Source organism: Acipenser ruthenus, chromosome 26 (assembly GCF_902713425.1).
Source record: "Acipenser ruthenus chromosome 26, fAciRut3.2 maternal haplotype, whole genome shotgun sequence".
Taxonomy (NCBI): Eukaryota; Metazoa; Chordata; class Actinopteri; order Acipenseriformes; family Acipenseridae; genus Acipenser; species Acipenser ruthenus.
The window spans coordinates 10,369,588-10,392,112 of record NC_081214.1 but is presented as its reverse complement, the minus strand read 5'-3'; the positions used below and the strand labels follow the sequence as shown (position 1 = coordinate 10,392,112).

Genomic DNA, 22,525 nt, shown 5'->3' with positions numbered 1-22,525 from the left:
TGCAGGCATTGTAATTTAAACATCATTTTTATGATATACAGTATATTAAAATACTGTATGTTTACTGGCACCGAACTAAAGTAGCTTTACCTTTTGCAGTTAATACAGGTTTTGCGCATGTACACTACGTTTCACAGGTAATCTCTGCTGTAACTAATCTCTGATTGGCTGAAGCTACGTATAGGGCCTTCAATACTACAGAATCTCGGGGGACATCAACGTTGTTCAGATTTTTGATGAGTCTGGATTATTGACCTTCGGATTTGCAATGTTTTACTGTACTTCTCTCTGTTTTAACTGACATATAAAGCACTTTGAGATACCAGGTATGGAAGGCACTATATAAATAAATACATAGAAATTTTGGAAACATTTTAACTTTTTATTTAAAAAACAAACAAAAAAAAAAACACACAACAACTTCATGATGCTGGTAACACACAGACACATCAATGAATGTGGTCCTGAGCAAGCGAGCAGGAGGTGCTGGTGTACTCCTGGCTTCCATCAGCAGCTCAGTTCATGCTGCCCTGAACAGAAACAGATCTCTATTTAATATGGGTCACAATCAATGAGACCGACACCAGGACAGACAGCAGTTCTCTCCACTCTGACTTAAGCCCGGTACATACACTGCCCGGGAATCGCATCGCAAAATATAGGAAAAGCAACGATAGGCACTCAAATGCGAGCCACTGTGTCCAGCTTCTGAGAGTTTTTCATTTTGGAGAAATATAACAAATGCGCTCAGAAAGAATTAGATGTGTTCCTTCAACAGGAAGTGCAGCGTGGAAAAGAGTGCAGGAGACGTTGTTGTTTATAAATGCTATGAAAAAATGAAGTTTGGGCAATACATATTAGATTATATTGGAATTATTTAGTTAGTTATATGTACTTGAAGGTAACAAAGCTTGGCATAGCTATGGTTTACCAACTGTGGTTTGGACACTCTTGAATAAAAATATTTGCAGTGAGAAGTGGAGAGGTTATTGGGCACCCCATTCCTGGCTGGGTGTGTAGTGATCAAAAACATGTCGAGCGTCATCCCACCCACCCACCACCACAACAACAAAGCTGGGCTCCTCTGCATCACTGTCACCTCCCCCCCATAACAAAGCTGGGCTCCTCTGCATCACTGTCACCTCCCCCCCATAACAAAGCTGGGCTCCTCTGCATCATCGTCACCCTCCTTCCTGGGGACCTTGTCACTGCTGGAGGCAGAATTTGAACCACTATCGCCATCTGATGAGAAACAAAACCAACATGTTACATTCATTTCAAGGTCTAAACTTTAACAATATACTTGTTTACAAATATGTTTCTAGTGGTGGTGAATGTTTAAATGTATGGATTATGAGTTACAAAAATATGGAGTAGACTGCCAAAGAACTGGATATGATGAAATATACATATGAAATTATCTTCCAGGGGATCAAGATGTTTGAAGACGCCTGGGACAGTTTGCCAATTAATATTTGCGGAGGGAAGTGAGTGGTAAATGCTCAAACAAATGAGGATTCTTGTGTGTATGTAAGGAAATATTTTCAATTTCTGTACAAAGTTTTGAGTGCATTGAGTTATTTCAAGTTGAGCTGTATCAAGTTGTTTCTTTACCTTAGTGCTTTAATATGAAACATCTAGAAATAAATCTTGTTCAACAAAACTGTAATCTGCACAGTGATTTTAATATAGAGGAAATGTGTCTACAAATACAGTCTATCAAAAACAGACATGTCATGTCACACTGCATCTGTTGTGTGGCAGCCTTTATCAACTAAAAACCATCTGAATCAATGAAAAGGTAACTCCATTCAGCTAAAAAAAAAAAGAAAGCCATTTGAATCTATGAAAAAGTACCTCCATCCTTCCCTTCCTCGAGTTTAGCTTTCTGTGCCATCAGTTTCTTCTCTTTTAACTTTTGCCTAAGGAAATAACAAAAAACATGTATAAATGTGAAACACTGAATGTCTGTTTCACTTATATCAACGTAACCCCGTTCACAGCAGTAAAGACTGCTAAACAGGTTGTATATTTTATGAAAACCAACACAGCAAATTCTACTTTCAGTACCAGTACTAATCCTTGATGTTCTGCCTGTAATGGTACTCAACTCAAGTTACACAAACTTTGTAGCATGCTGAACCAAGAGGTTTCAAGCATTACAGAAGCAGGCAGACCGCGATGCTAGGCTGGTTACAGACCCTGATTAGCACTAATCTTGGACTAGCTCACCTAACATGACATACTGCAGTCCAAGACTAGTGCTAAATGAGGTCTGTGAAACCATACAGTTACTAGGCATGTAATGATTTACTGTGTAATGATGAATCACGATACTTTCATTACATGATATCGTAATAGAGGTAGGTATCGTTTGTGATACAAGACCATAACATAGCTCATTGTAGTTCACAAATGGTTCTAGAATGACAAAATGTGTTTTACATTTGGTGCCTATTTTCATCATTAAAATAATAATTTGATCATCTTGTGCATCATACTATTAACCCATCTGGACCATCAAATCATAGAAGCAATTCAAACATTCATAAGTTGCTATGAACACCCACACTAGACACAAAACAAGTTCAATTAATAGCAGGATTGTATTGGATACAGAAATAGGAATGAACAGAAATAAATCTTAAACATATACTATGTATCAAAGATGATACATAGTATCAAATCTTCAATCTAAGTTATCTAAATATACTTGTCTAACAATAGCAAGTTAACTGAAGTAACTAACTGGAGTTGATTCTAACTTTTCAGTTACTTATTACGGTTCATTAAAAGTTATGTATCACAAGTTATGTAACTTTAGTTAAATGTCTTTAGTTGTGTTTAATTTAATTATGTTTCACGTGGAGAATGTATACAGATTATACTCAACAGCCCAGGGCAACACTGACTCATGCACTGTCTAGTTGTAGAACTTGTTTAGTTGAATTGTACTATGAAGTCCTCTCTACGATGATTATTCATTCTCAGGTCGTCACCACTTCTTCCCTGAATAGCATCTGTAGCTGAGGTTCGCTTTGAGGTTTTCTTCAGTCAAGGAGCGGCAGCTCTGGGTTTTTAGAGTTTGAGAGCATCATGCTCCTTTTTGGGTTACTTTACAGGTTACCATAGATCTACAGGTCCTAAAAATGGTTTGGCACCGCAGAAGTGTTCATCAAATTCTCACAAAGAAGCAGTCGTGTTTAATATTTTTTGTGATTGGAAACTCTTTGAGAAGATTCTCCATCATAGCTGTCCTTTTTGTGAGCTCTGGTACGTGCAATAAACAACCTTGCAAACAGGGTGATGCTTGCACGTGTTGCATTATAGTCAGGCTGCTTGTACTTATTTCTAATTTATTGAATTAGTTAGTTTGTCAATAATTAGTCAGTTTGCTGGGAATACCTCCTACAACATGTATCGTGACAGATATATCACGACCTGCATATCATGATATGTACTGTACCGCTGCATCCCCAGTACTTAAAATTCACCAATTGTAAAACATGTCAGTTGTTTGTTTTGAGATCACAAAAGAGAATATAAGAATGCAAAAAAAGCGACAGGGCAAAAGTAATTTGCCAAATGGCATTTTTAATTTATATAGATTTGTATCTTGACCACTTTCTTTGCTTTCTGAGTTTGGGGTGATGATTGCAGTCATTAATCAGCTTGATGTAAAATCATTATTTGGAGAATCCTACTCATCTTACCTATTATTTATTACTGTCATTTGGTAGGTATTACATGTTCCTGTGTAAAAGATGCACATAGTAAATGTGTACTCGACTATGGTAACTTTTCCAAAAGCTTTTAATGAATCACTTTCAAAGCTTGATGTATCGGAGAGTCAAACTTGCTGCATAACTACACTACACTAACATTAAATATGGGAAAAAATGACTTTTTAAACACACCAGCATTCACCAGTAGACCTTTTTATGTGTTCCTCATAAATTGTGACTGTTGAGATACATTTTGCACCGGCTGCCCCCCTATTTAGACTTCAGATTTGACCATTAGTCAGGTGGCTGATTGGGTGTCCACTAATGGTCTGTTTTGGAGGGGACTTACTAATGGTGTGGGGAGGCATCTGCATTGGATCCCACAGATCTTATTTTGCTTCCAAGAGGCAGATTTACAGCTCAACTGTACATACACACAGTCTTGAACGCTGCAGTAAGACATTGCTGGTGCAATTTACCCTGGGTTTGTTTTGATGCAAGATAATGCCCATGTTATACTGCCAGGCTTGTCATGTAGAGATCTCCAAGAGGCCATAGACACCCTCCATGGGTCTTATGTTCAGATGCGTGTCACTGACGTTACGCACCCTCCATGGGTCTTGTGTTCAAATGCGTGTCACTGACGTTACGCACCCTCCATGGGTCTTGTGTTCAGATGTGCGTCACTGACGTTACGCACCCTCCACGGGTCTTGTGTTCAGATGCGTGTCACTGATGTTACGCACCCTCCATGGGTTTTGTGTTCAGATGTGCGTCACTGACATTACACACCCTCCACGGGTCTTGCGTTCAGATGCGTGTCACTGATGTTATGCACCCTCCATGGGTTTTGTGTTCAGATGCGCGTCACTGATGTTACACACCCATTCAGATACTCAAATTGGATTATTATTGTTAATTGTGTGAAAAATTCAAGTTTGAAATGTTTTTTTTCAGTAGTGTATTTGCAGGTTCTCTTTGTCAATATCACCCAGCCCTGCTCCTCACCGTTTCTTCCTGCGCTTGGCTGTCTTCTCTGCTGTTGCCTGATTGTTCTTCTGCAGCTTCTCCTGGTACTCCTTGTCCATCTTTTGCTGTAACAGAAAAAACACACACAGAAAAAAGCATGTCATTACCAAATGCCAATTTCTTCTGTGAAAGGACTATATCAAGTAGCACTGCGAGACTGTACATTTCAGAATTGCAGAACGGCTTTTAGTGCAGCTACATTCCAAAAACTCAGTGACTAGGTGTATGAGACATAAGAAATCCATTAGCAGTTTCTACAGTAATGATTCAGGGAATATTCAAACAGCCACTGCTTGAAATGTATTCAGAGGCAAATCTGATCATGCTTTAGTCTGGATATGTCCAACTTGAGTGATTTCTTACTGTATAGTGTGAGCCCCTGAAAAATAAATGTTGAGGAGGAGCAAGGTAACAGGGTGGACTACAAGGGTTATTTATACCCCAAGGTCTCTGCACACTAGACATTGTTAAATCTTTGTGTGAAATTATCAAATATAACTGAAACCTGACTGGAGTACAATACCTACCTTTTCACTCATGGTATCCATGCACTCCTGCCTCTGGTACTCTCTGCGCCGCAGGTGTCTGTACACGTGGAACTCCCCGCTGCCAGCTCCAGCACTCGAACCTGCAGCAGGACAACAACACAACCAGTCACACCCTGCTAGATCTTAGCAGCACCTACTACAGGTGCCCAGGATTACTGCTTCAGCTTAGTGTGTAGCCATCCAAATACACTGAAACTGATAGAATTATTATCCCCCACCCACCCACTCACCCAGCCAGCCAGCAATGGGGATACAGTGGAGGCGGTTGAACATACACACGTCACACATACATGTTTCCATATATCTGGAAAAGCACTTATCCAGTTGTAAAACTTTGCATTAACATTATTGAGCTTACTGAGAGTATTAGATTCTGGGGTTACATGGCGGTGTCTGTATGTCCGTACATTTATCGATCTGCATATCACACATTCATATTGCTTATATCTGGAAAACCGCTTATTAAATTGTGATGAAACTTTAACTATTTAGCATAAATTGTTGGGATTGTGGGGATATATGGCAGTGTCTATCTGTACACCCACCTGTCTATGTCACAGTTACATCTCGAGAACACAAGAAGTCTTTCCACATTAAAATAAATCGGTCATTTTAATATAATTTACTCTAAATATAATTTACTGTCTTGAAATGCTTCTAAACAGTAAATGTAACATTTTTTTAAACATCCCAACAAGTACTGTACACGCTTGGCCACAAAGTTGAAGATTTTATAAATTACACAACATATTTTTTTTAATACCTTAGCAACTATGGTGCTTTTTTGTTGTTGTAACTTTACTAGATTGCTGCATTTAAATGCATTAAGAAAGCAGAATCATTTGCGAATTTACGAAAAAATAAATAATACCTTAAATTTAAAAGATTAGCCTGTGCATTGCCAGAGGCTCTCTTAGTGTGCAAGCTACTGTCACGGCCAACGCAGCCACGTGAAATGGAGTAAATCGATGATTTGTGTGCCTCCAATAAAGCAGGAAGAAATCAATAACTGGGTGAATAATGATGCGCAAATTCCTAAAAGCACACAACAGAAAGGGTACAGCAACTAGATCGAAGGTTACATTCATAAAATTGAAGGGGAATTAGCAAGCGTCTTATCTGGCGATCGGAAAGTCAATACTGTGCTGTGCTAACTTATATCCTCAAAAAAGTGTTTATCTGACAGTTTTAGTTCGAGAACGTTTAATTTAACTAACATGTGCAGTGTTGATATGAAGTACCTGTTTGTGTATTGTTTAATAAAATACATGCGTTAATAAAAACGCTTCTAACCCAGTGACAGAAGCTCACGCCCGGGTATATTGCAGTGTTAGCACTTTGCTGTGAAACCTGTTCAATCATTTCTTACATGTAAATGTGCTGTAATGCATATGTAACATGACAGATTAAATAAAGTTCAAGTATACGTTTTGAATTGATTAGCCCTTTGCTGTTACATCAGTAGATGCACCACATAAGTGTATCCCACGCACGTTGAGCACATTTATTTTTCCAATAACTTAAAAATAACTAATGAATGTTAATCAGCGTTTTAAGATGTGTTGAATGTAATATTTGACTATTATGTAGAAAGTTACCTCTGTGTTTTGCATCTTGTGCAGTTGTGCTGAATTCATATTAAAATGTGTTCATGATTCATGGGACACGCTACATAACCACCATATATCACAAACAGTACGTTTACGTACAGCTAATATTTTATTATTCAGAATACTCACTATTCCAAATAAGTACTAATAGGTGTAGCATATTTGTAATTAGTGCTGGGACAAATATCGAACGAATATTTTTTGACATGTATTCAGATACAAAAATCAGATGTTCGTATTCGCTGACAAATACCTTGCGCTTATTTACCGTCTCACCAGAATTTGCGCCACAGTTAAAAAAAAATGGCAAATGAAAAAGAGCTCTGTGTGATATGTGAGATTAACATATAGTGATGCACAAAAGAAACGCAACACTCAGGTCTAATGGATTTAATCAAATATTTTAAACAATAATGTGATATCTGTATAATGTAAAATAATGTATAATGTGATATCTTGTAACAATTGTAAGTCGCCCTGGATAAGGGCGTCTGCTAAGAAATAAATAATAATAATAATAATAATAGATATCACACTAAATCACAGAAAATGTGAACAAAAATACAGATCAAAGAATCATGATAAGTTTTCATTATAAAACGTGACACACTGTCAAAACGAAAACATTACAAAGTTAGTATCTGGTATAACCTCCCCGAGTATTAATACAATCCTGGCAGCGTTGCCACATTGACCTGATCAGCCAGCTGGTGAAGGTTGGCTGGTCGCGGTTGCCCCACCAGTTGGCTTGAACAACGCAACAGTCAGCATAACGGTCCTGGGTCGGTGTGGTGACACTCTGCCTTCTGGGGCGTGGCCTGTCCCTCACAGAGCCGGTTTCCTGGTTTCTCTGGACTTGTCTGCTGATTGTTGAAGCAGAACATCACATTCTCCGGGCAACTTCTCTCACAGACAGGCTGCCTTCAATCATGCCGATAGCAACCAGGCGATCTTCATTACCCAAGAGGGGCATGGTCGTATCTTTCGCTGCTCTTGCGTTAATTAAAATCATTTTCTTTTCGAATGGCTATTTATACAGATTCTTAAATCAACTCATTTTGGCAATGTTAACAACTCAAATACCAAACACTGAGCAACTGGCGTTTTTATGAAATGACTTGAACTCAGTATTCTGTTATCCCAAGGAACAATACTACTCAAACAAATCAACAAACCTATCTGCTCACTATTTAAAATGTAAATAACATTATGTATGTGCCCAATGAGCTATTGATGTAAAACTTAAGACTGTTGCGTTTTCATTGTGCATCAGTATATATATATATATATATATATATATATATATATATATATATATATATATATATATATATATATATATATATATATATATATATGAAAACACAGAATCAACACAGAAGCTCTTGAGCCTTTATTTAAAAGTTTTAGACAGCAAAAAGTAAACAAACCAGATTACGTACCACACATAGTGACCTCTATGGAAAGTCATCTGGGACAAAAACACGTTGTGCTGCTTTAGAGCGAGCCAGAATCTCATGGGGCAGAAAAAAAGGCAAGCATGTCATTCTTAAACAATACCCAACTTCCTGAAAATGTGTGTAGTGATTTATATAGAGACTGTATATCAAGGCTCGGAGTTAACGTATATTTGGTTGCATTTTGCAACCCAAAACTCTTTATTCGCTAATAGTTTTTTATGCAGTAGTATTTATTTGTCTAATACCTTACACTGCAGTTTATGACCGACCCCGAGTGAACACGTGCAGAATTATCGGGATTCGTTTTTTTTTTTTTTTTTCTTTTAACATGTACATCATTAGTATCTTTCATAAAGCGGGAAATCATTGCTAATAGAGCTTCCGGAGGCCCACAATGGAACTGGTATTGGACAGTGAAGTACAAATCCCTACAGTACAGAACAAAAGGGATACAATTTAAAAGGTAGAAGTTTATTTATAGACCAAAAGTACAATTAAGTAACTGTTAAAAAACATTATGATTTTATAAAATAACGAGCAGTGACCTAACAGGATATTAAGTTTATTCAGTGATTATAAAATGCTAATTTAATGTCATGGAGATTATTTTGTTATAATGTTGGCTCCCGAGTGGCGCATCCGGTAAAGGCACTCCACGTGGAGTGCAGGATGCGCCCTATAGCCGGGAGGTCGCCGGTTATTCCTCTGCCGACCGTGGACGGGAGTTCCCTGGGGGCGGGGCACAACTGGCCAAGCGCCGCCCGGGGGGAAGAGCTTAGGTCGTTACCGACAAATTATAAAAGCAAAACTTGTTGTCCCGGGCGTTGGGCGATATGAATTGCACACCCGACAGCAATTCAAATTTTCAGCCATTCAAGTCAAACATTTAAGACACCAACAGGGATTTCATAAACTGTAGCTCACCAGCAAAGAAAGAAAACACAGGGAAAAAAAACACACGGCAGAGTATTCTTCCTAAACTCTATGAGACTTTTACATTGACTTTTATCATTTACATTATCTAGATGCATTGTAAACTTTGTGAATAAATAGTAGTGAAATTTGAAATAAAGCAACTTAGATAACTATAAAGTCTATGTTTTCATTGAATATGTCTGATAGTTTAAACGGCAATTCAGAAGGGTTTAATCAGAAAGGTAGATTAACACTCTTAGCAAGTATCTTACAAGAAAGCTCCAGTATGTCTCCCTGTGTGTGTGCGTGTGCTTGAGTTACAAAGAGAAAGGCAGAGTTTACCCATCACGTCTCGGACGAACTCTGGAGGAGCACGTGGGTTCCATTCCTTTGGTCTCTCTGGGATTGTTACAGGCTTATCCTACAAAAAAGGAATTCAAAATGTATGTTTTATATATAATGATATCGAATTAAACAATTATCCTGTTCAGAAAAGCATAATGTTTCATAGTGGTGGGAAAAAAAACATTTAAAATATCAGATACATAGAGGATACACGACCATTCATAGATAACTGTAGTTATTCCAAGAATGTTAATAGCTGAATAACCCACAAGCCCCCAAAGGGTTTACATAACAAGTACATTGTATGGAAAAGAAAGTATGTTTAAACCTATATTTAACAGCTGATACTGTAGAAACACTTTCCATAGATCAAGCTCTGCATCTGAATGAATGCAAGACAGTTTTTATAAAAATCACTCAGGACCAATCGAATATGAGTTATTCAATGCTAGAAGATATTGCAACACTATATAAATTGGTACATTTTGTGCTGTCCCTTATGATTAATAATGCTTTTTTTTTTTTTTAATTGCTTTTGATTTTGTAATATGTCAAATAAACTCATAAAAGTGTTCGGTTGGCAGGTGCTTAGCCAAGACTACAATAATTTACTGGAATTTGACTTGAAATAGAAAATGATTCAGTAGCATCAGCTTCTAGCTGGCACTGTCCAGATAAGACACAGACACTTCAGTAATATCAGAGCTCTGGCATTGTCCAGATAAGACACGGACACTTCAGTAATATCAGAGCTCTGGCACTGTCCAGATAAGACACAGACACTTCCGTAATATTGCTCCACTCAGAGATCTGGCACTGTCCAGATAAACTACAAGTAACTCTGTCAAATAAAAAGTTATTTGTTTTATTCTCTCATTATGTGATCCTTTACGAACTAGGACTATTGTCCTAAAACTTCTCAGGATGAAGGGTAAGGGCTCCTGAAGGAATTAAGAGCATGACTATCTAACCTTTTTGGCTTAAAGAGCCGTAACAACTACCAGAAAGTTCTTGTACAACCATATAAAAAACATCATTATAAAAAAAATTAACAAAGTTTGGATTCCTAAAAAGCTGAATAAATAGTAGCAACTACACTAGGACACTGGTTCCATAGTTTTCTGCTCATTAACTTGGTACACATTTAAAACATCACTATGCAGAATTGTGACTGTTCTTTCCTCTAGCTAAGACTGTACACTATCCTTGCAGTCTTTTCAAACCCAGGAAACACCTTCAATGGGGTACAGTATTTCAAAGCCATATTGCTCAGTGGTGATCTGCTGAGCAGCCCTGAATTACAGCTTCTGAACTCAAGTCAAACCGGTGCTGTTGCTGTCCTGGCTGCAGTGGTGTGGCAGGCGTTTCTATGTAAATGTAAGCAAAATAAAATTAAAACCATTACAAAATGGATGTAACATTTTATTTAGAGGACAAATAACACCTGTTTCATTCCATTTAGAAGAGGTGATTTAGCACATGTAACACAAATGAAGTTCTTTGTTCACTTTAAGCATCACAGATTGTTGCGTCTTCTCTTTTAATAAATACCAGTAACCATGCCAGAATTGAATTGTTATACTGTGCAGGGATTGAGGCATTGGATAGCATTTTCTTTTGCAATTGCAGTTTTACTGTGAGCTGAATTATGGGGGACCTGTGCTTCTTTCTTATTTATAGCTAATAAAACATTGACTGGCTCACACTGCTACACAACAGGAGACATAGAGCTCTATTCATCAAAGTGTCGGTTTTAAAATGTGTTATTATGAACAGATTAAGAATGGTATAAGAACTGTTTGTGATTCATCAAATACGTATTTTGTCGTTTCCGACAACTGAATGATGTCATGTCATACCAAAAAGTGACTGTTTTCCACAATCCGACAAATCCTTAAAAACCGCCAGTTTCCTAATTTGCATATCGTTGACTATAAAAGTCAGAAAAGGGAAGCGATTCATCACACACTTGTGGTGTAAAAAAGGCCCTTTTTCAGTCGAAGTTTAACACCATGTCTCATCTGCTCTTAACACGGACAAAACATAAAACATGGACGGGCTGCAGTACTGGCAGAAAATGCCAATGCCAATGCATTTGCAATTGTAGCCCTCGCAGCACATGACCTAGAAAACGAGGCTGCTATGCAGCATTCTTTCTTTTCTAAACACGCCCAATGATGAGGTGAAGAGAAGATTCAGACTAGATGCAGCTGCAACCTGTGTGAGGAACTGAGGGGAGATTTTGAAAGCCTACTGGATCGTTCCAGGGGGGGGTCAATAAGGAGCACTGGCATTGCCACAACATTTTTGCCACTGTGGCAAAAATACAACTATCACTAGAAACTTTCAATTTCTGCCAAGCGTTCCTGTTCTGATTCAGTTTTAAGTACAGCTATGGCCAAAAGTTTTGCAGCATCTAGATTTTTAGGATTGAGACATAATTTAAAAAAAATAAAAAATAAAAAATGAACAATTTATATATTTTATTTATCATGTAATCAAAGAAACTACAAAATGATATCGCAAAAGTCTACCGGAAGCCATAATAGTAGTACAGTATTTCATGTTAGATTTCGAAATGTCAAATTTTTACATTTTTGTCTGTATATGGAAAACTACAAAGCGGTATGTAATTCAATGTGTTAACGTAATATTATTCAGCAGGTTTCAATCGACTTTATGAAGCAAAATGTGTTAATTCTATGGGGGTGCAAAACCTTTGGCCATTGCATAGCTGTATGTCAGTGCTTAAGGTTTAACGTTCATAAAACGTAACCAGAATGCATGCCCCCATATTAGCTTATTAAATAGCTAATATTAAAATACGTTCTCATACCTTACATGAATATAGATTCATATTCATTACCCACGGTGTATTTTCTCATTTTTTTCCTGAAAACATCTAGATTTAAAACTATAATAATTGGTGAAATAAAGCTTAGCAGTTGTATTTATTAGAGCATAGCAATGTCGAATAATCCTTAGCATTGAAAACACTATTTGCCATCTACGGTATTCACACCTTACAAGTTACAAAAACAAAGTTTCACGAGTTGGATGAGGCAAAATGCCCATGTTAAAAACATCGATAATAAGTGTCCGCACAGACATTAACACTAATGATATTAATTGTGCAGCACGCGTAGGCATCGCGCACCATTACAAACAACATGTGTTATGTATTATCTTAATTATAATAGTGCTGGATCACAGGGTTCAATGCATGTTTCTGAGGTGCAGGTCATCAACACCAGCAGGGCTGTTTGTAAACACGACTCGGGCGGGAACAAAAATGTTCGTGCTTTTGTTGTATACCGTCTATCCACAGAAACCTCTGTGACACTTACAGGGTTTCTCATGAGTCTCTCCAACTTAAGCCGCTGCTCCTCCGCTGCAGTTTTTGCAATAACGAGCGGCTGCGGCTCTTTGCCCGCCGGTTTCCCAGGCCTGGTGTTGCTCTCCCTGGTCGCCGCCATCTTCCTTCCTCGTCTTGGACCTCGTTTACACTCGCACATGCGCGGTAAGTGAATTTTCCTGACAAAATGCTGCACATGAAGGGAACGAGCACCCCCTGCCGATACCACCTGCACTTTGCTTGACCACTGTGACCTAAGCAGACGGGTCACCGTCGCTGACGGAGCTACAGAAAGAGATGTGAGAGAAGACGTAGATTTCTTTGGATAATGCAGCATTCTAAAACTGAGTGTTCGGTAAAAAAGTACGATTTTGTAGTGTTGATGTTCTGCGTTACTTTTTAAAAACATATGCCATGGAACAGGATGTTTGTTATAATATCCAAGAAATATTGAGATTTCCTATAATTTAAAAGAGAAAGGGATTTAATATATTCTGATAACTACTTTTTAAAGATGATAATAAGGTTTCATTAAAATAAATTTACATTTGTGAATGGAATACTTTATTATTATTATTATTATTATTATTATTATTATTATTATTATTATTATTATTATTATTATTTATTTCTTAGCAGAATACTTTCCAAGTAACAAGATGAGGTTGACAAAATCTCGGGCCTTAGTGTTCTGTGTTTTATTAAAATACCACACCACATCGATAACTGATAGATAAATAATGTATGAACTTCATTCCAAAATGTCATAGTCACAAAAGCGACAAGCATTATGAAGGAAACCGAACCTTATGTGGCCATAAGTTGAATTTTTTGTTTAATATTTGATAATCTCTTATTAAAATTAGAGGGTTCTAAATCTACTTCTGCTAATGATTTGAACCAGTCATCGATTTTTGGGATTTTATGGTTGGATTCTGTGGGAACAAACTGTGTTTCATAAATGCTACATCTGTTAGTGCAAGAGATTAGAGTTGTCATAATTGGCCAGTATTCAATACGTGATCTTGCTGAAGCATTTGGGTGAAACCAAGAGGTGTTGTAAGTTAAGGTGTGTATAGTGCCACATATCAGTTAAAGAGTTGTCATTGCAGAACTCATTAATATGTGTATAATGTACTGATATGAAGTGAACTTACAGGGGGCTCTACCCATCCACTCATCAGGAGCAGCATTAGAATCGCCACCAACCAGGATGTTCTCAGACGGATAATGCCTTCAATCTGTTCAATAGGTCTGTTATTATAATAATAATAATAATAATAATAATAATAATAATAATAATAATAATAATCTTTATTTTTTAATATAGCGCCTTTCACAATAAAAATTGCCCCAAAGCGCTTCACATGAATAAAACATTAATAATTAATAAGACAAATATTAATAAAAGAATATACAAGAAAAGCAATAAAAACGAAAGACACACATAGAACAGTAAAACAGGGCAGAGAATAAAAGGAACATCATTTTAGCACACAAATACTACATTATAAAAGTGTGTTTTTAATCTTGTTTTAAAAGCAGTGACACTTGGGGCTTCTCATTACAGAGCTAGGCAGATCATTCCAGAGTATTGGGGCCCTGTTTTTTAATTTGTGGGATAAATTGCAGTCAAGATATAACATAAGAACATATGAACACAAGAAATTCTAGAACAAGAAAAGGCCATTCGGCCCAACTATGCTCGCTGGCTTAATGCAAGCATGGTCCATTAGCACTCAGAAGAGGAAAAACAAAAAACCCATAACCATTTAGTTAGTAAGGGAAATGAAGCATGGCTATGAGTACCAGAGAATAGGGCATTACAATAATCAATTCTAGAAGATACAAAAGCAGATGTTATGTCATTCAGTATTTTTTTATTCCCAATGCTATTGTGTGTGTGTGTGTATATATATATATATATATATATATATATATATATATATATATATATAGATAGATATAGATATATTAATAACCAAGTATAAAAAACAAATTTCTGATGTTTAAAATGACTGCAATCCCATGCCTGTTAATATAACATTTCCAGTATACTCATTAAGTGAGATGATCCATGGGTGATTTTTGTTCAGAACTGGTCTTCTATTTTGTTAAGCAATAAAAAAAACGCATGTCCAAACAAAAAAAAAGAGTTTGAAGCAACTACTGCCTACCACCTAGGTAGCGGAGGATAATTAAAGAAACAATCGCTTGACTACCGTTTCTTTTGTGTTTAATAAAATAATAAGGCTGTGTTTATACTTTGGCAAGTTACAGTTCTTAAGCAACTGTAGCTTGCAACATAGTTCCATACACTTTCTCCACACCTTCCATTCATTCTAAAGGTCTCAGACAGACAGTTTTGAAAGAAACACATGTTTAACAAACAAGTATTTTCTTTTTCTTGCACTTCCTGGGTCATTTCCCCTGGAGGCTAACATTGTCCTCAGCTCTTCACAGGCTTCTTTCCTGTCAATAATTAACCCAGTCAGATATAACCCAGAAGACAGTGTCGTACCAGAGGTCTGTTTAAAAAAGAAAATACATGTTATAACATTTAAAAACTGAACCTTTCTGACACATGAAACCTAACGGAAGTGCACAATAAGTAAGATTTACAGAATGATTGAGTTAACTGCAATTACTTTAACTCAGTTATTAGAGCTATTGATTAAACATTTCACCCTCAGCTCTTTTATATTATATTACTGGTATATTTCTATTATATTACAAGCCGCACTTTATCGGAGGCCAATTGAAGATAAAGACTGAGGGGAAGCGATTGAATCAGGCAGGACTGCTGGTGTAACCTTGGTCTGACCTGTGGTTGGTCTGAAGCAGACAGTATTCATTATGCAGGCCTCTAACACACCTCATGAAACATTGATGATGTTTGTAGGGGTGAGTCTGAGAGTGTTCAAGCAGAAATGATTTAAACACAATAAAAAAAAAATCTCTACTCTCTTTGCAAGGAGACACTGCTAACAAGTAAGCTTTGGTATTTATTTTTACATTTTTTTTTTTTTTTTTTAATTTTTTCTTTTTTTCTTTTTTTTTAAATTTAGTCGTCGCCAATTATTTTACCCCGGTTTTCACCACAATTTAGCATGCCCAATTATTATCTGTATCCCCGGCTCACCGCTCGCAACCCCCCCGCCGACTCGGAAACGGAGGCTGGAATACGCGTCCTCCGAAACGTGCTCCTGCCAAGCCGTCATTTTTCGCACTGCAGATCCACAGCAATGCCACCAGACCTATAGTGCCGGAGGACAACACAGATCTGGCGGCTCCGCTGCAGAGCCACAGGCGCCCTATCGGCCACAGGGGTCGCTGATGCGCGGTGAGCCGTGGATTCCCCTGCCGACCTAAGCCCTCCCTACCCGGGCAGCCCTCAGCCAATTGTGCGCCGCCCCCTAGGAACTCCCGGTCACGGTCAGCTGTGACATAGCCTGGATTCAAACCTGCGATCTCCAGGCTATAGGGCACATCCTGCACTCCGCGCGGAGCGCCTTTACTGGATGCGCCACTCGGGAGCCCCCTATTTTTACATTTTAAATGTTTTGGTCGGTGCCATTGTACTTAAAACCATGTCCTCATGCTTGTGTATATATCACAAGCATAAACCCATATCCTCATGCTTGTGTATATATCACAAGCACCTTATTGAGGGAACGGAATCTATTCAGCCTAAAACAAAGAATAATTAGGTGGTTAACTTTTGATCTGGCAGAAATAGGGTTAAAATGGATTGGACTCTCCTGCCCTGTGCAGCAACAGGTCCTAATTAGCAAATGAGTGGAATTCACACACAGGGAAAGCTGTTGCACAAGGTGATGGAAAACCTGTGCTGAAACAGCGGGCTTCAGGTAAAGAAGGATGCAATGTAGTTAAGAGTGTGGCTGAAACTCCCTGAGCTGGACGTTACACTTGGGTCAGAGAAAGACTTTTGTTTGCTTTTCTTCTCTGGTTCAAAATATCTTCTTTGAGTTTGACTCCGGTAATAAAAATGCACAAAGCAGTGCTTGAATGTAAAATCACTTGTGTCCTGACTCTACAAAAACACAATAATACATCCGATTACCGTGACCTTCCACAATAACATAGTTATTGTCTTTGTGGGAGGGTGCGGGTATTCACTGACACGGGAGACAGAAATGGTAGTTGACAACACCACACAGGTGCTCAGTTTTATTATTTTCTTTTGGTACTCTGGTGAGGTGTACCGATTTCGTTGAGCCCGTAGAGGGCGCTTGTGGTCCGTGGTCTGGCTACCAACTATGGTATCCAGAACCAACGGGGAATACCACGGCAGGGTACTCAGCTGCAGTCCCGCACTCGCAGGTGCTCACAAATTATAAAAACGAAAAAGGCAAAAAGAAACAGGGAAAATAAAACACAGTAAGGAAAAACTACAAAATAAATGTGCTGCACTTCGCAGCGTGAATCTCCCCAGTCGTCGCTACCCGTACGACCCGGGACTCCGTCCTACACTCTGCTGTCTCACTGTATCACAGATACTGGGGCTGCCCAACGATCCCCCACTTTCCCCTTTCTTTCTTTAAAATTATTTGCTCTGATTTTTCTTTCCGGGCGTTCGTTATCCTCCCGTCTGTTTGGTAGGCGAAGCGAGACCGCCTTGCTCGCTGTTCCAGTTTAAAGGGGCAGAGCTGAGGAAACAACAGAGTGTTACTTTATAGGTTAGCAATCCCATTAAAGTCCGCCTCCCAGCCACTCAGAGAGGGGAAAAGCACACACCCCCTCTTCCCCACCTCTCCGTGTCACCGCCATGACTGGCAGGCAGACCCAACGGGACTGCCGCCCCCTTCCTGCAGCATCTCGCATGCGTCAGACGGCCAGTCCAGGTCTCTCCCTGTTACATATCCTCCCCCTCAGAATGGCACCACCGGTCCATTCGAAATCCTACACCCCCATGCCTTCCCGAGAGAAAAAATCAGCATTTAGATGGAGCTTACCTGCTCGGTGGACAACCCTGAAGGCATAGGGCTGCAGGGCCAAGTACCACCGCGTGATTCTGGCATTGTTATTTTTCATCCGGTGAAGCCATTCCAAGGGGGCATGATCTGTCACCAGGGTGAAGTGTCGCCCCAGGAGGTAGTACCGGAGTGACTCGACTGCCCATTTTACCGCGAGACACTCCTTCTCGATGGTACTATAGTTCTTTTCACGGGGAAGGAGCTTCCTGCTGATATACAGGACCGGGTGCTCGCTTCCCCGCACCTCCTGAGACAACACTGCCCCGAGACCTGTCTCTGACGCATCCGTCTGCAGGGTGAACCTCTTGCTGAAATCAGGACTGCATAGCACTGGCTTGCTACACAGCCTTCGCTTCAGAGCGAGAAAGGCCCTCTGGCACGGCTCCGTCCACTGAACCGTATTTGGGGCAGCCTTCCGGGTGAGGTCTGTCAAGGGAGCAGCGAGCGTGGCAAAGTTCGGAATGAACTTCCTGTAATAGCCCGCTAGTCCCAAGAAAGAGCGCACCTGGGTTTTGGTTGTAGGGACCGGCCAGTCAGCCAAGGCTTTCACCTTAGCAATCAGCGGTCTGATCTGGCCGCCCCCTACTCGATACCCCAAATACTCCGACTCACTCTTCCCAATGGCACATTTCTTTGGGTTAGCAGTGAGCCCAGCCTCCCGCAAGGATTGCAATACCGCCGCTACCTTACACAGATGACTCGGCCAATCCTCACTGTGGATAACCACGTCATCTATGTAAGCAGCGGCGTACTGCTGATGGGGCCGCAAAATGCGATCCATCATCCGCTGGAAAGTGGCTGGTGCTCCGTGCAACCCAAAGGGCATGGTCCTAAATTGGTATAACCCGAAGGGAGTCGAAAACGCCGTCCTCTCTCTGGATTTCGGGGTCAGGGGTATCTGCCAGTACCCCTTCGTTAAATCCAGTGTCGTCATAAAATGAGCCGTGCCTAGACGCTCCAGCAATTCATCTACCCGGGGCATAGGATAAGCGTCAAACCTCGATTTTTCATTAACTCGCCTAAAGTCAATACAAAATCGTGTGGACCCGTCGGCTTATCCACTAAAACAATCGGACTGTTCCAGTCACTTTGGGACTCCTCTATTACCCCCAGTCTGAGCATTTCGTCAATTTCCGTTTTTATTACCTGTCTTTTGCGCTCAGGTATGCGGTACGGCCTCTGGCGAACTAGCGCCCCCGGCTCAGTCTCAATGTGATGGTGGGCTACTCGAGTCCGCCCCGGGACGGGAGAAAACACATCAGGAAATTCCGTCACAAGGGCCCGAGCCTGACATTTCTGTGTTGGTGTCAGATTTTCTGCAATCTGTACCGACCCTGTTTTCGCCACCACAGAAAGATCAGGTCCCAGGTCTGTGACGTCATCTGCCTGCGCCACTACCAATGCCTCCGGTTGCAGCCAGGGCTTCAAGAGGTTTATATGATAAATGTGTTTCTCTCTCCGTCGCTCCGGCTGGCAGATCTCATAGTCCACCTTCCCAACCCGGCGTGTAACCTCAAAGGGTCCTTGCCACTTAGCCAGAAGTTTCGACTCAGAACTGGGTAATAATAGAAGTACTTTATCCCCCGGCTGAAATGTGCGCAACCGGGCTCCTCGGTTGTATTGCGTCTCCTGTCTGTGCTGAGCCTGCTGCAAATTGTCATGCGCCCATTTTCCCACAGACTCAAGACGTTTGCGCAGGTCCAACACATACCGGACTGTATTAGTCGAATTGTCCTGCTGTTCCTCCCACATCTCTCGGACCAGATCGAGCACACCCCGGGGTCTTCGCCCATACAGCAGCTCGAATGGCGAAAAACCCGTGGAAGCCTGGGGTACCTCTCTGATCGCAAAGAGAAGGGGAGGAATCAGCTGGTCCCAGTAACGCACATCACTATTAATAAATCTGCGCAACATGTTCTTAAGGGTTTTATTAAAACGCTCCACAAGACCATCGGTCTGAGGATGAAACACCGAGGTCCTAATGGTCTTAATCCCCAAAAGTTTACATGTTCCGCGGATTAGTCGGGACATAAAGTTGGTGCCTTGGTCGGTTAGTATTTCTTTGGGAATCCCTACTCGGGAAAAGACCTTCACAAGCTCGTTGGCAACAGATTTGGCTGAGGCAGAGCGAAGGGGAATGGCCTCGGGATAATGCGTGGCGTAATCCAGAATGACCAATAGGTGTGTGTATCCCGCCGCACTCTTCTCCAGCGGCCCAACCAAATCCATTCCAATACGCTCAAACGGAGCTTCCACTAGGGGCAACGGCACCAGTGGGGCTCGTGGGACGGCTCTAGGACTAGCCTTCTGACACTCCCCACAACGTTCGCAAAAACGTCTGACGTCACCATCCAGCCCCATCCAGTAGAACCGTGACACAAGCCTTGCTTTAGTCTTATCCCTGCCCAGATGACCAGACAAAGGAATAGCGTGAGCCAGCCGCAGTAAATCCTCCTTAAAGGGATGAGGAATCAGCAACTGGTGACGCACTTCCCCGGTCTGGGGCAATTTGTCAACACGGTACAGGAGGTCTCGAGCGATTTCAAAATGAGGGTACGTGGCGGCGCGCCTGGGCTCGACCACACGACCATTAACCACCGCTGCTTGGTCAAAGAGCCTGCCCAGCACGTCGTCACGCCCTTGCTCGAGTCGGAAGTCACGGGAACGAGCTAAAAAATCAGCTCCCATGGCTTCCAGCTCGGGATCAGGTCGGTCCTGAGCGGAGGCAGCCGAACCAGACCCCTGCGCTGGCTCCGCGGTCTCCCCCCCAGACTCTTCACCAATCGCCCCCACCTGAAACTTCTCAAGCCCCTTCCACTGCCAGCCCTCATTCTTAGCAGCCCGGCGCTCCCGTTTAGTTTTACGGGGTTTAAATTTATGACAAAACCACTCCGGGTCGCGAAAGGGAAAGATCTCTCCAATTACTTCCTCTTTCTTAGCCAATAGGGAGGACGGGGCCGTCAGGGCAGCCAACCAACTTTTGAATTGCCCACAGTCCCGTCCCAGAACTACCGGGACCGGCAATCGAGGGCACAACCCCACCTGCACCTGTGTCATCTGCTGGCCAATTTTCATCGTTATGCTAACCTTAGGATAAGAGCGTACATCCCCATGAATACATTTAATATGCACCCGACCCAATATTTGTTTATGCCCCGGTGAGATTAGGCTATCCTGTATTAGGGACTGACCACACCCTGAATCCAGGAGCGCCTGGGTTTGTGTACCATCCACGGTTACAGGAATAACAAAACCCGTCTGCTGGAGTGACTGAGGTAATTGAACATGCTTACCTGGTCGGCTGAGGTCACATTCCATCACGGGGCAGTCCCGCGCGATGTGGCCCACCTCCCTGCACGTCCAACACCTTGGTGGGCTGGTTTCTCGTCCCGGAGCTTCAACAAGGGGTGGAAACACTGGAGCCATCAAAGGGGCTCGACGGTAAGGTGGCCGCGCGAGACCCCGGTCCGACACCGCGGCAGCCCGTGGGTAACCCCACCCTGCCCCAGTTCCCGGGCCGGGAGCTCCCGCTGACACCCCCCGTCCAAATACCTGTCTACCCCTTCCCCCCAGTCCCTTCGCCTTCTCCGGGGCCAGTGGAGAGGGTGATACAGTAATTGTACTCCTTCCAGGCAGTCTTGCTGGCGTTGGCTCTGCTGCCTGGTACTGTTCCGCCAACTCGACCGCCCGATCTAGAGTGGCAGGTGCCTGCCGTTGCACCCACAGCCGAGGTGCTGGTGCCAAGCACTCCAGGAAGCGCTCCACCACGATCACCTCCACTATCCTGGCTTTGGTACTCGCGTCGGGGTTCAGCCAGCCCATGGCGTAATCCTTTAAACGATGCGCGATCGTTCTGGGATGCTCCTCTGCGGAGAACCGTTCCTCCCGGAACTTTCGCCGGTACCCCTCTGGGGTAGCCCCCACGCGGTTAAGGATGGCCGCTTTCAGCGCGGGGTAGTCCATCATCCTCTCAGGGGATAGCGTTCTCGCTGCTGCCTGTGCCTCTCCCGTCAGCTGGGGCAAGAGGTAGCTGGCCCATTGTGCCTGAGCCCACCCGGCCGAGGTCGCCATGGCCTCAAACACCTCCAGGTAGGCTTCGGGTTTATCCTCGGCTGTCATCTTTGTGGGTCTCTGTAACCTGGGGTCAGGACCTGCCGGTCGAGCAGCCCCCTGCACCGCAGCAGTTAGGGTCTGGCGCAGGAGGTCCATCATGGCCGCAAATTGGACGGCATCCATTCCTTCTCCGGTGGTGGGTGCACTGCTTTGTTTGGGCAGTGCCAGTGAATCCCACTTCTGACACCACGTGTGGGAGGGTGCGGGTATTCACTGACACGGGAGACAGAAATGGTAGTTGACAACACCACACAGGTGCTCAGTTGTATTATTTTCTTTTGGTACTCTGGTGAGGTGTACCGATTTCGTTGAGCCCGTAGAGGGCGCTTGTGGTCCGTGGTCTGGCTACCAACTATGGTATCCAGAACCAACGGGGAATACCACGGCAGGGTACTCAGCTGCAGTCCCGCACTCGCAGGTGCTCACAA

The 22,525-nt window shown here is 41.9% G+C and overlaps 1 protein-coding gene across 1 annotated transcript; it reads right to left on the bottom strand.

The window, feature by feature from the left end:
- Positions 1-361: 361 nt before the first annotated feature.
- LOC117430940 (PRKR-interacting protein 1 homolog) lies at positions 362-13,184 on the bottom strand. Its single transcript, XM_034915956.2, has 6 exons — positions 12,980-13,184; positions 9,630-9,708; positions 5,282-5,382; positions 4,734-4,819; positions 1,858-1,922; positions 362-1,242 (listed from the first exon to the last, which is right to left on the bottom strand). Exons 1-6 carry the CDS (start codon positions 13,145-13,147, stop codon positions 1,139-1,141), a joined length of 603 nt encoding a protein of 200 aa, XP_034771847.2. The 5' UTR covers positions 13,148-13,184; the 3' UTR covers positions 362-1,138.
- Between the last annotated feature and the right edge of the window lie 9,341 nt (positions 13,185-22,525).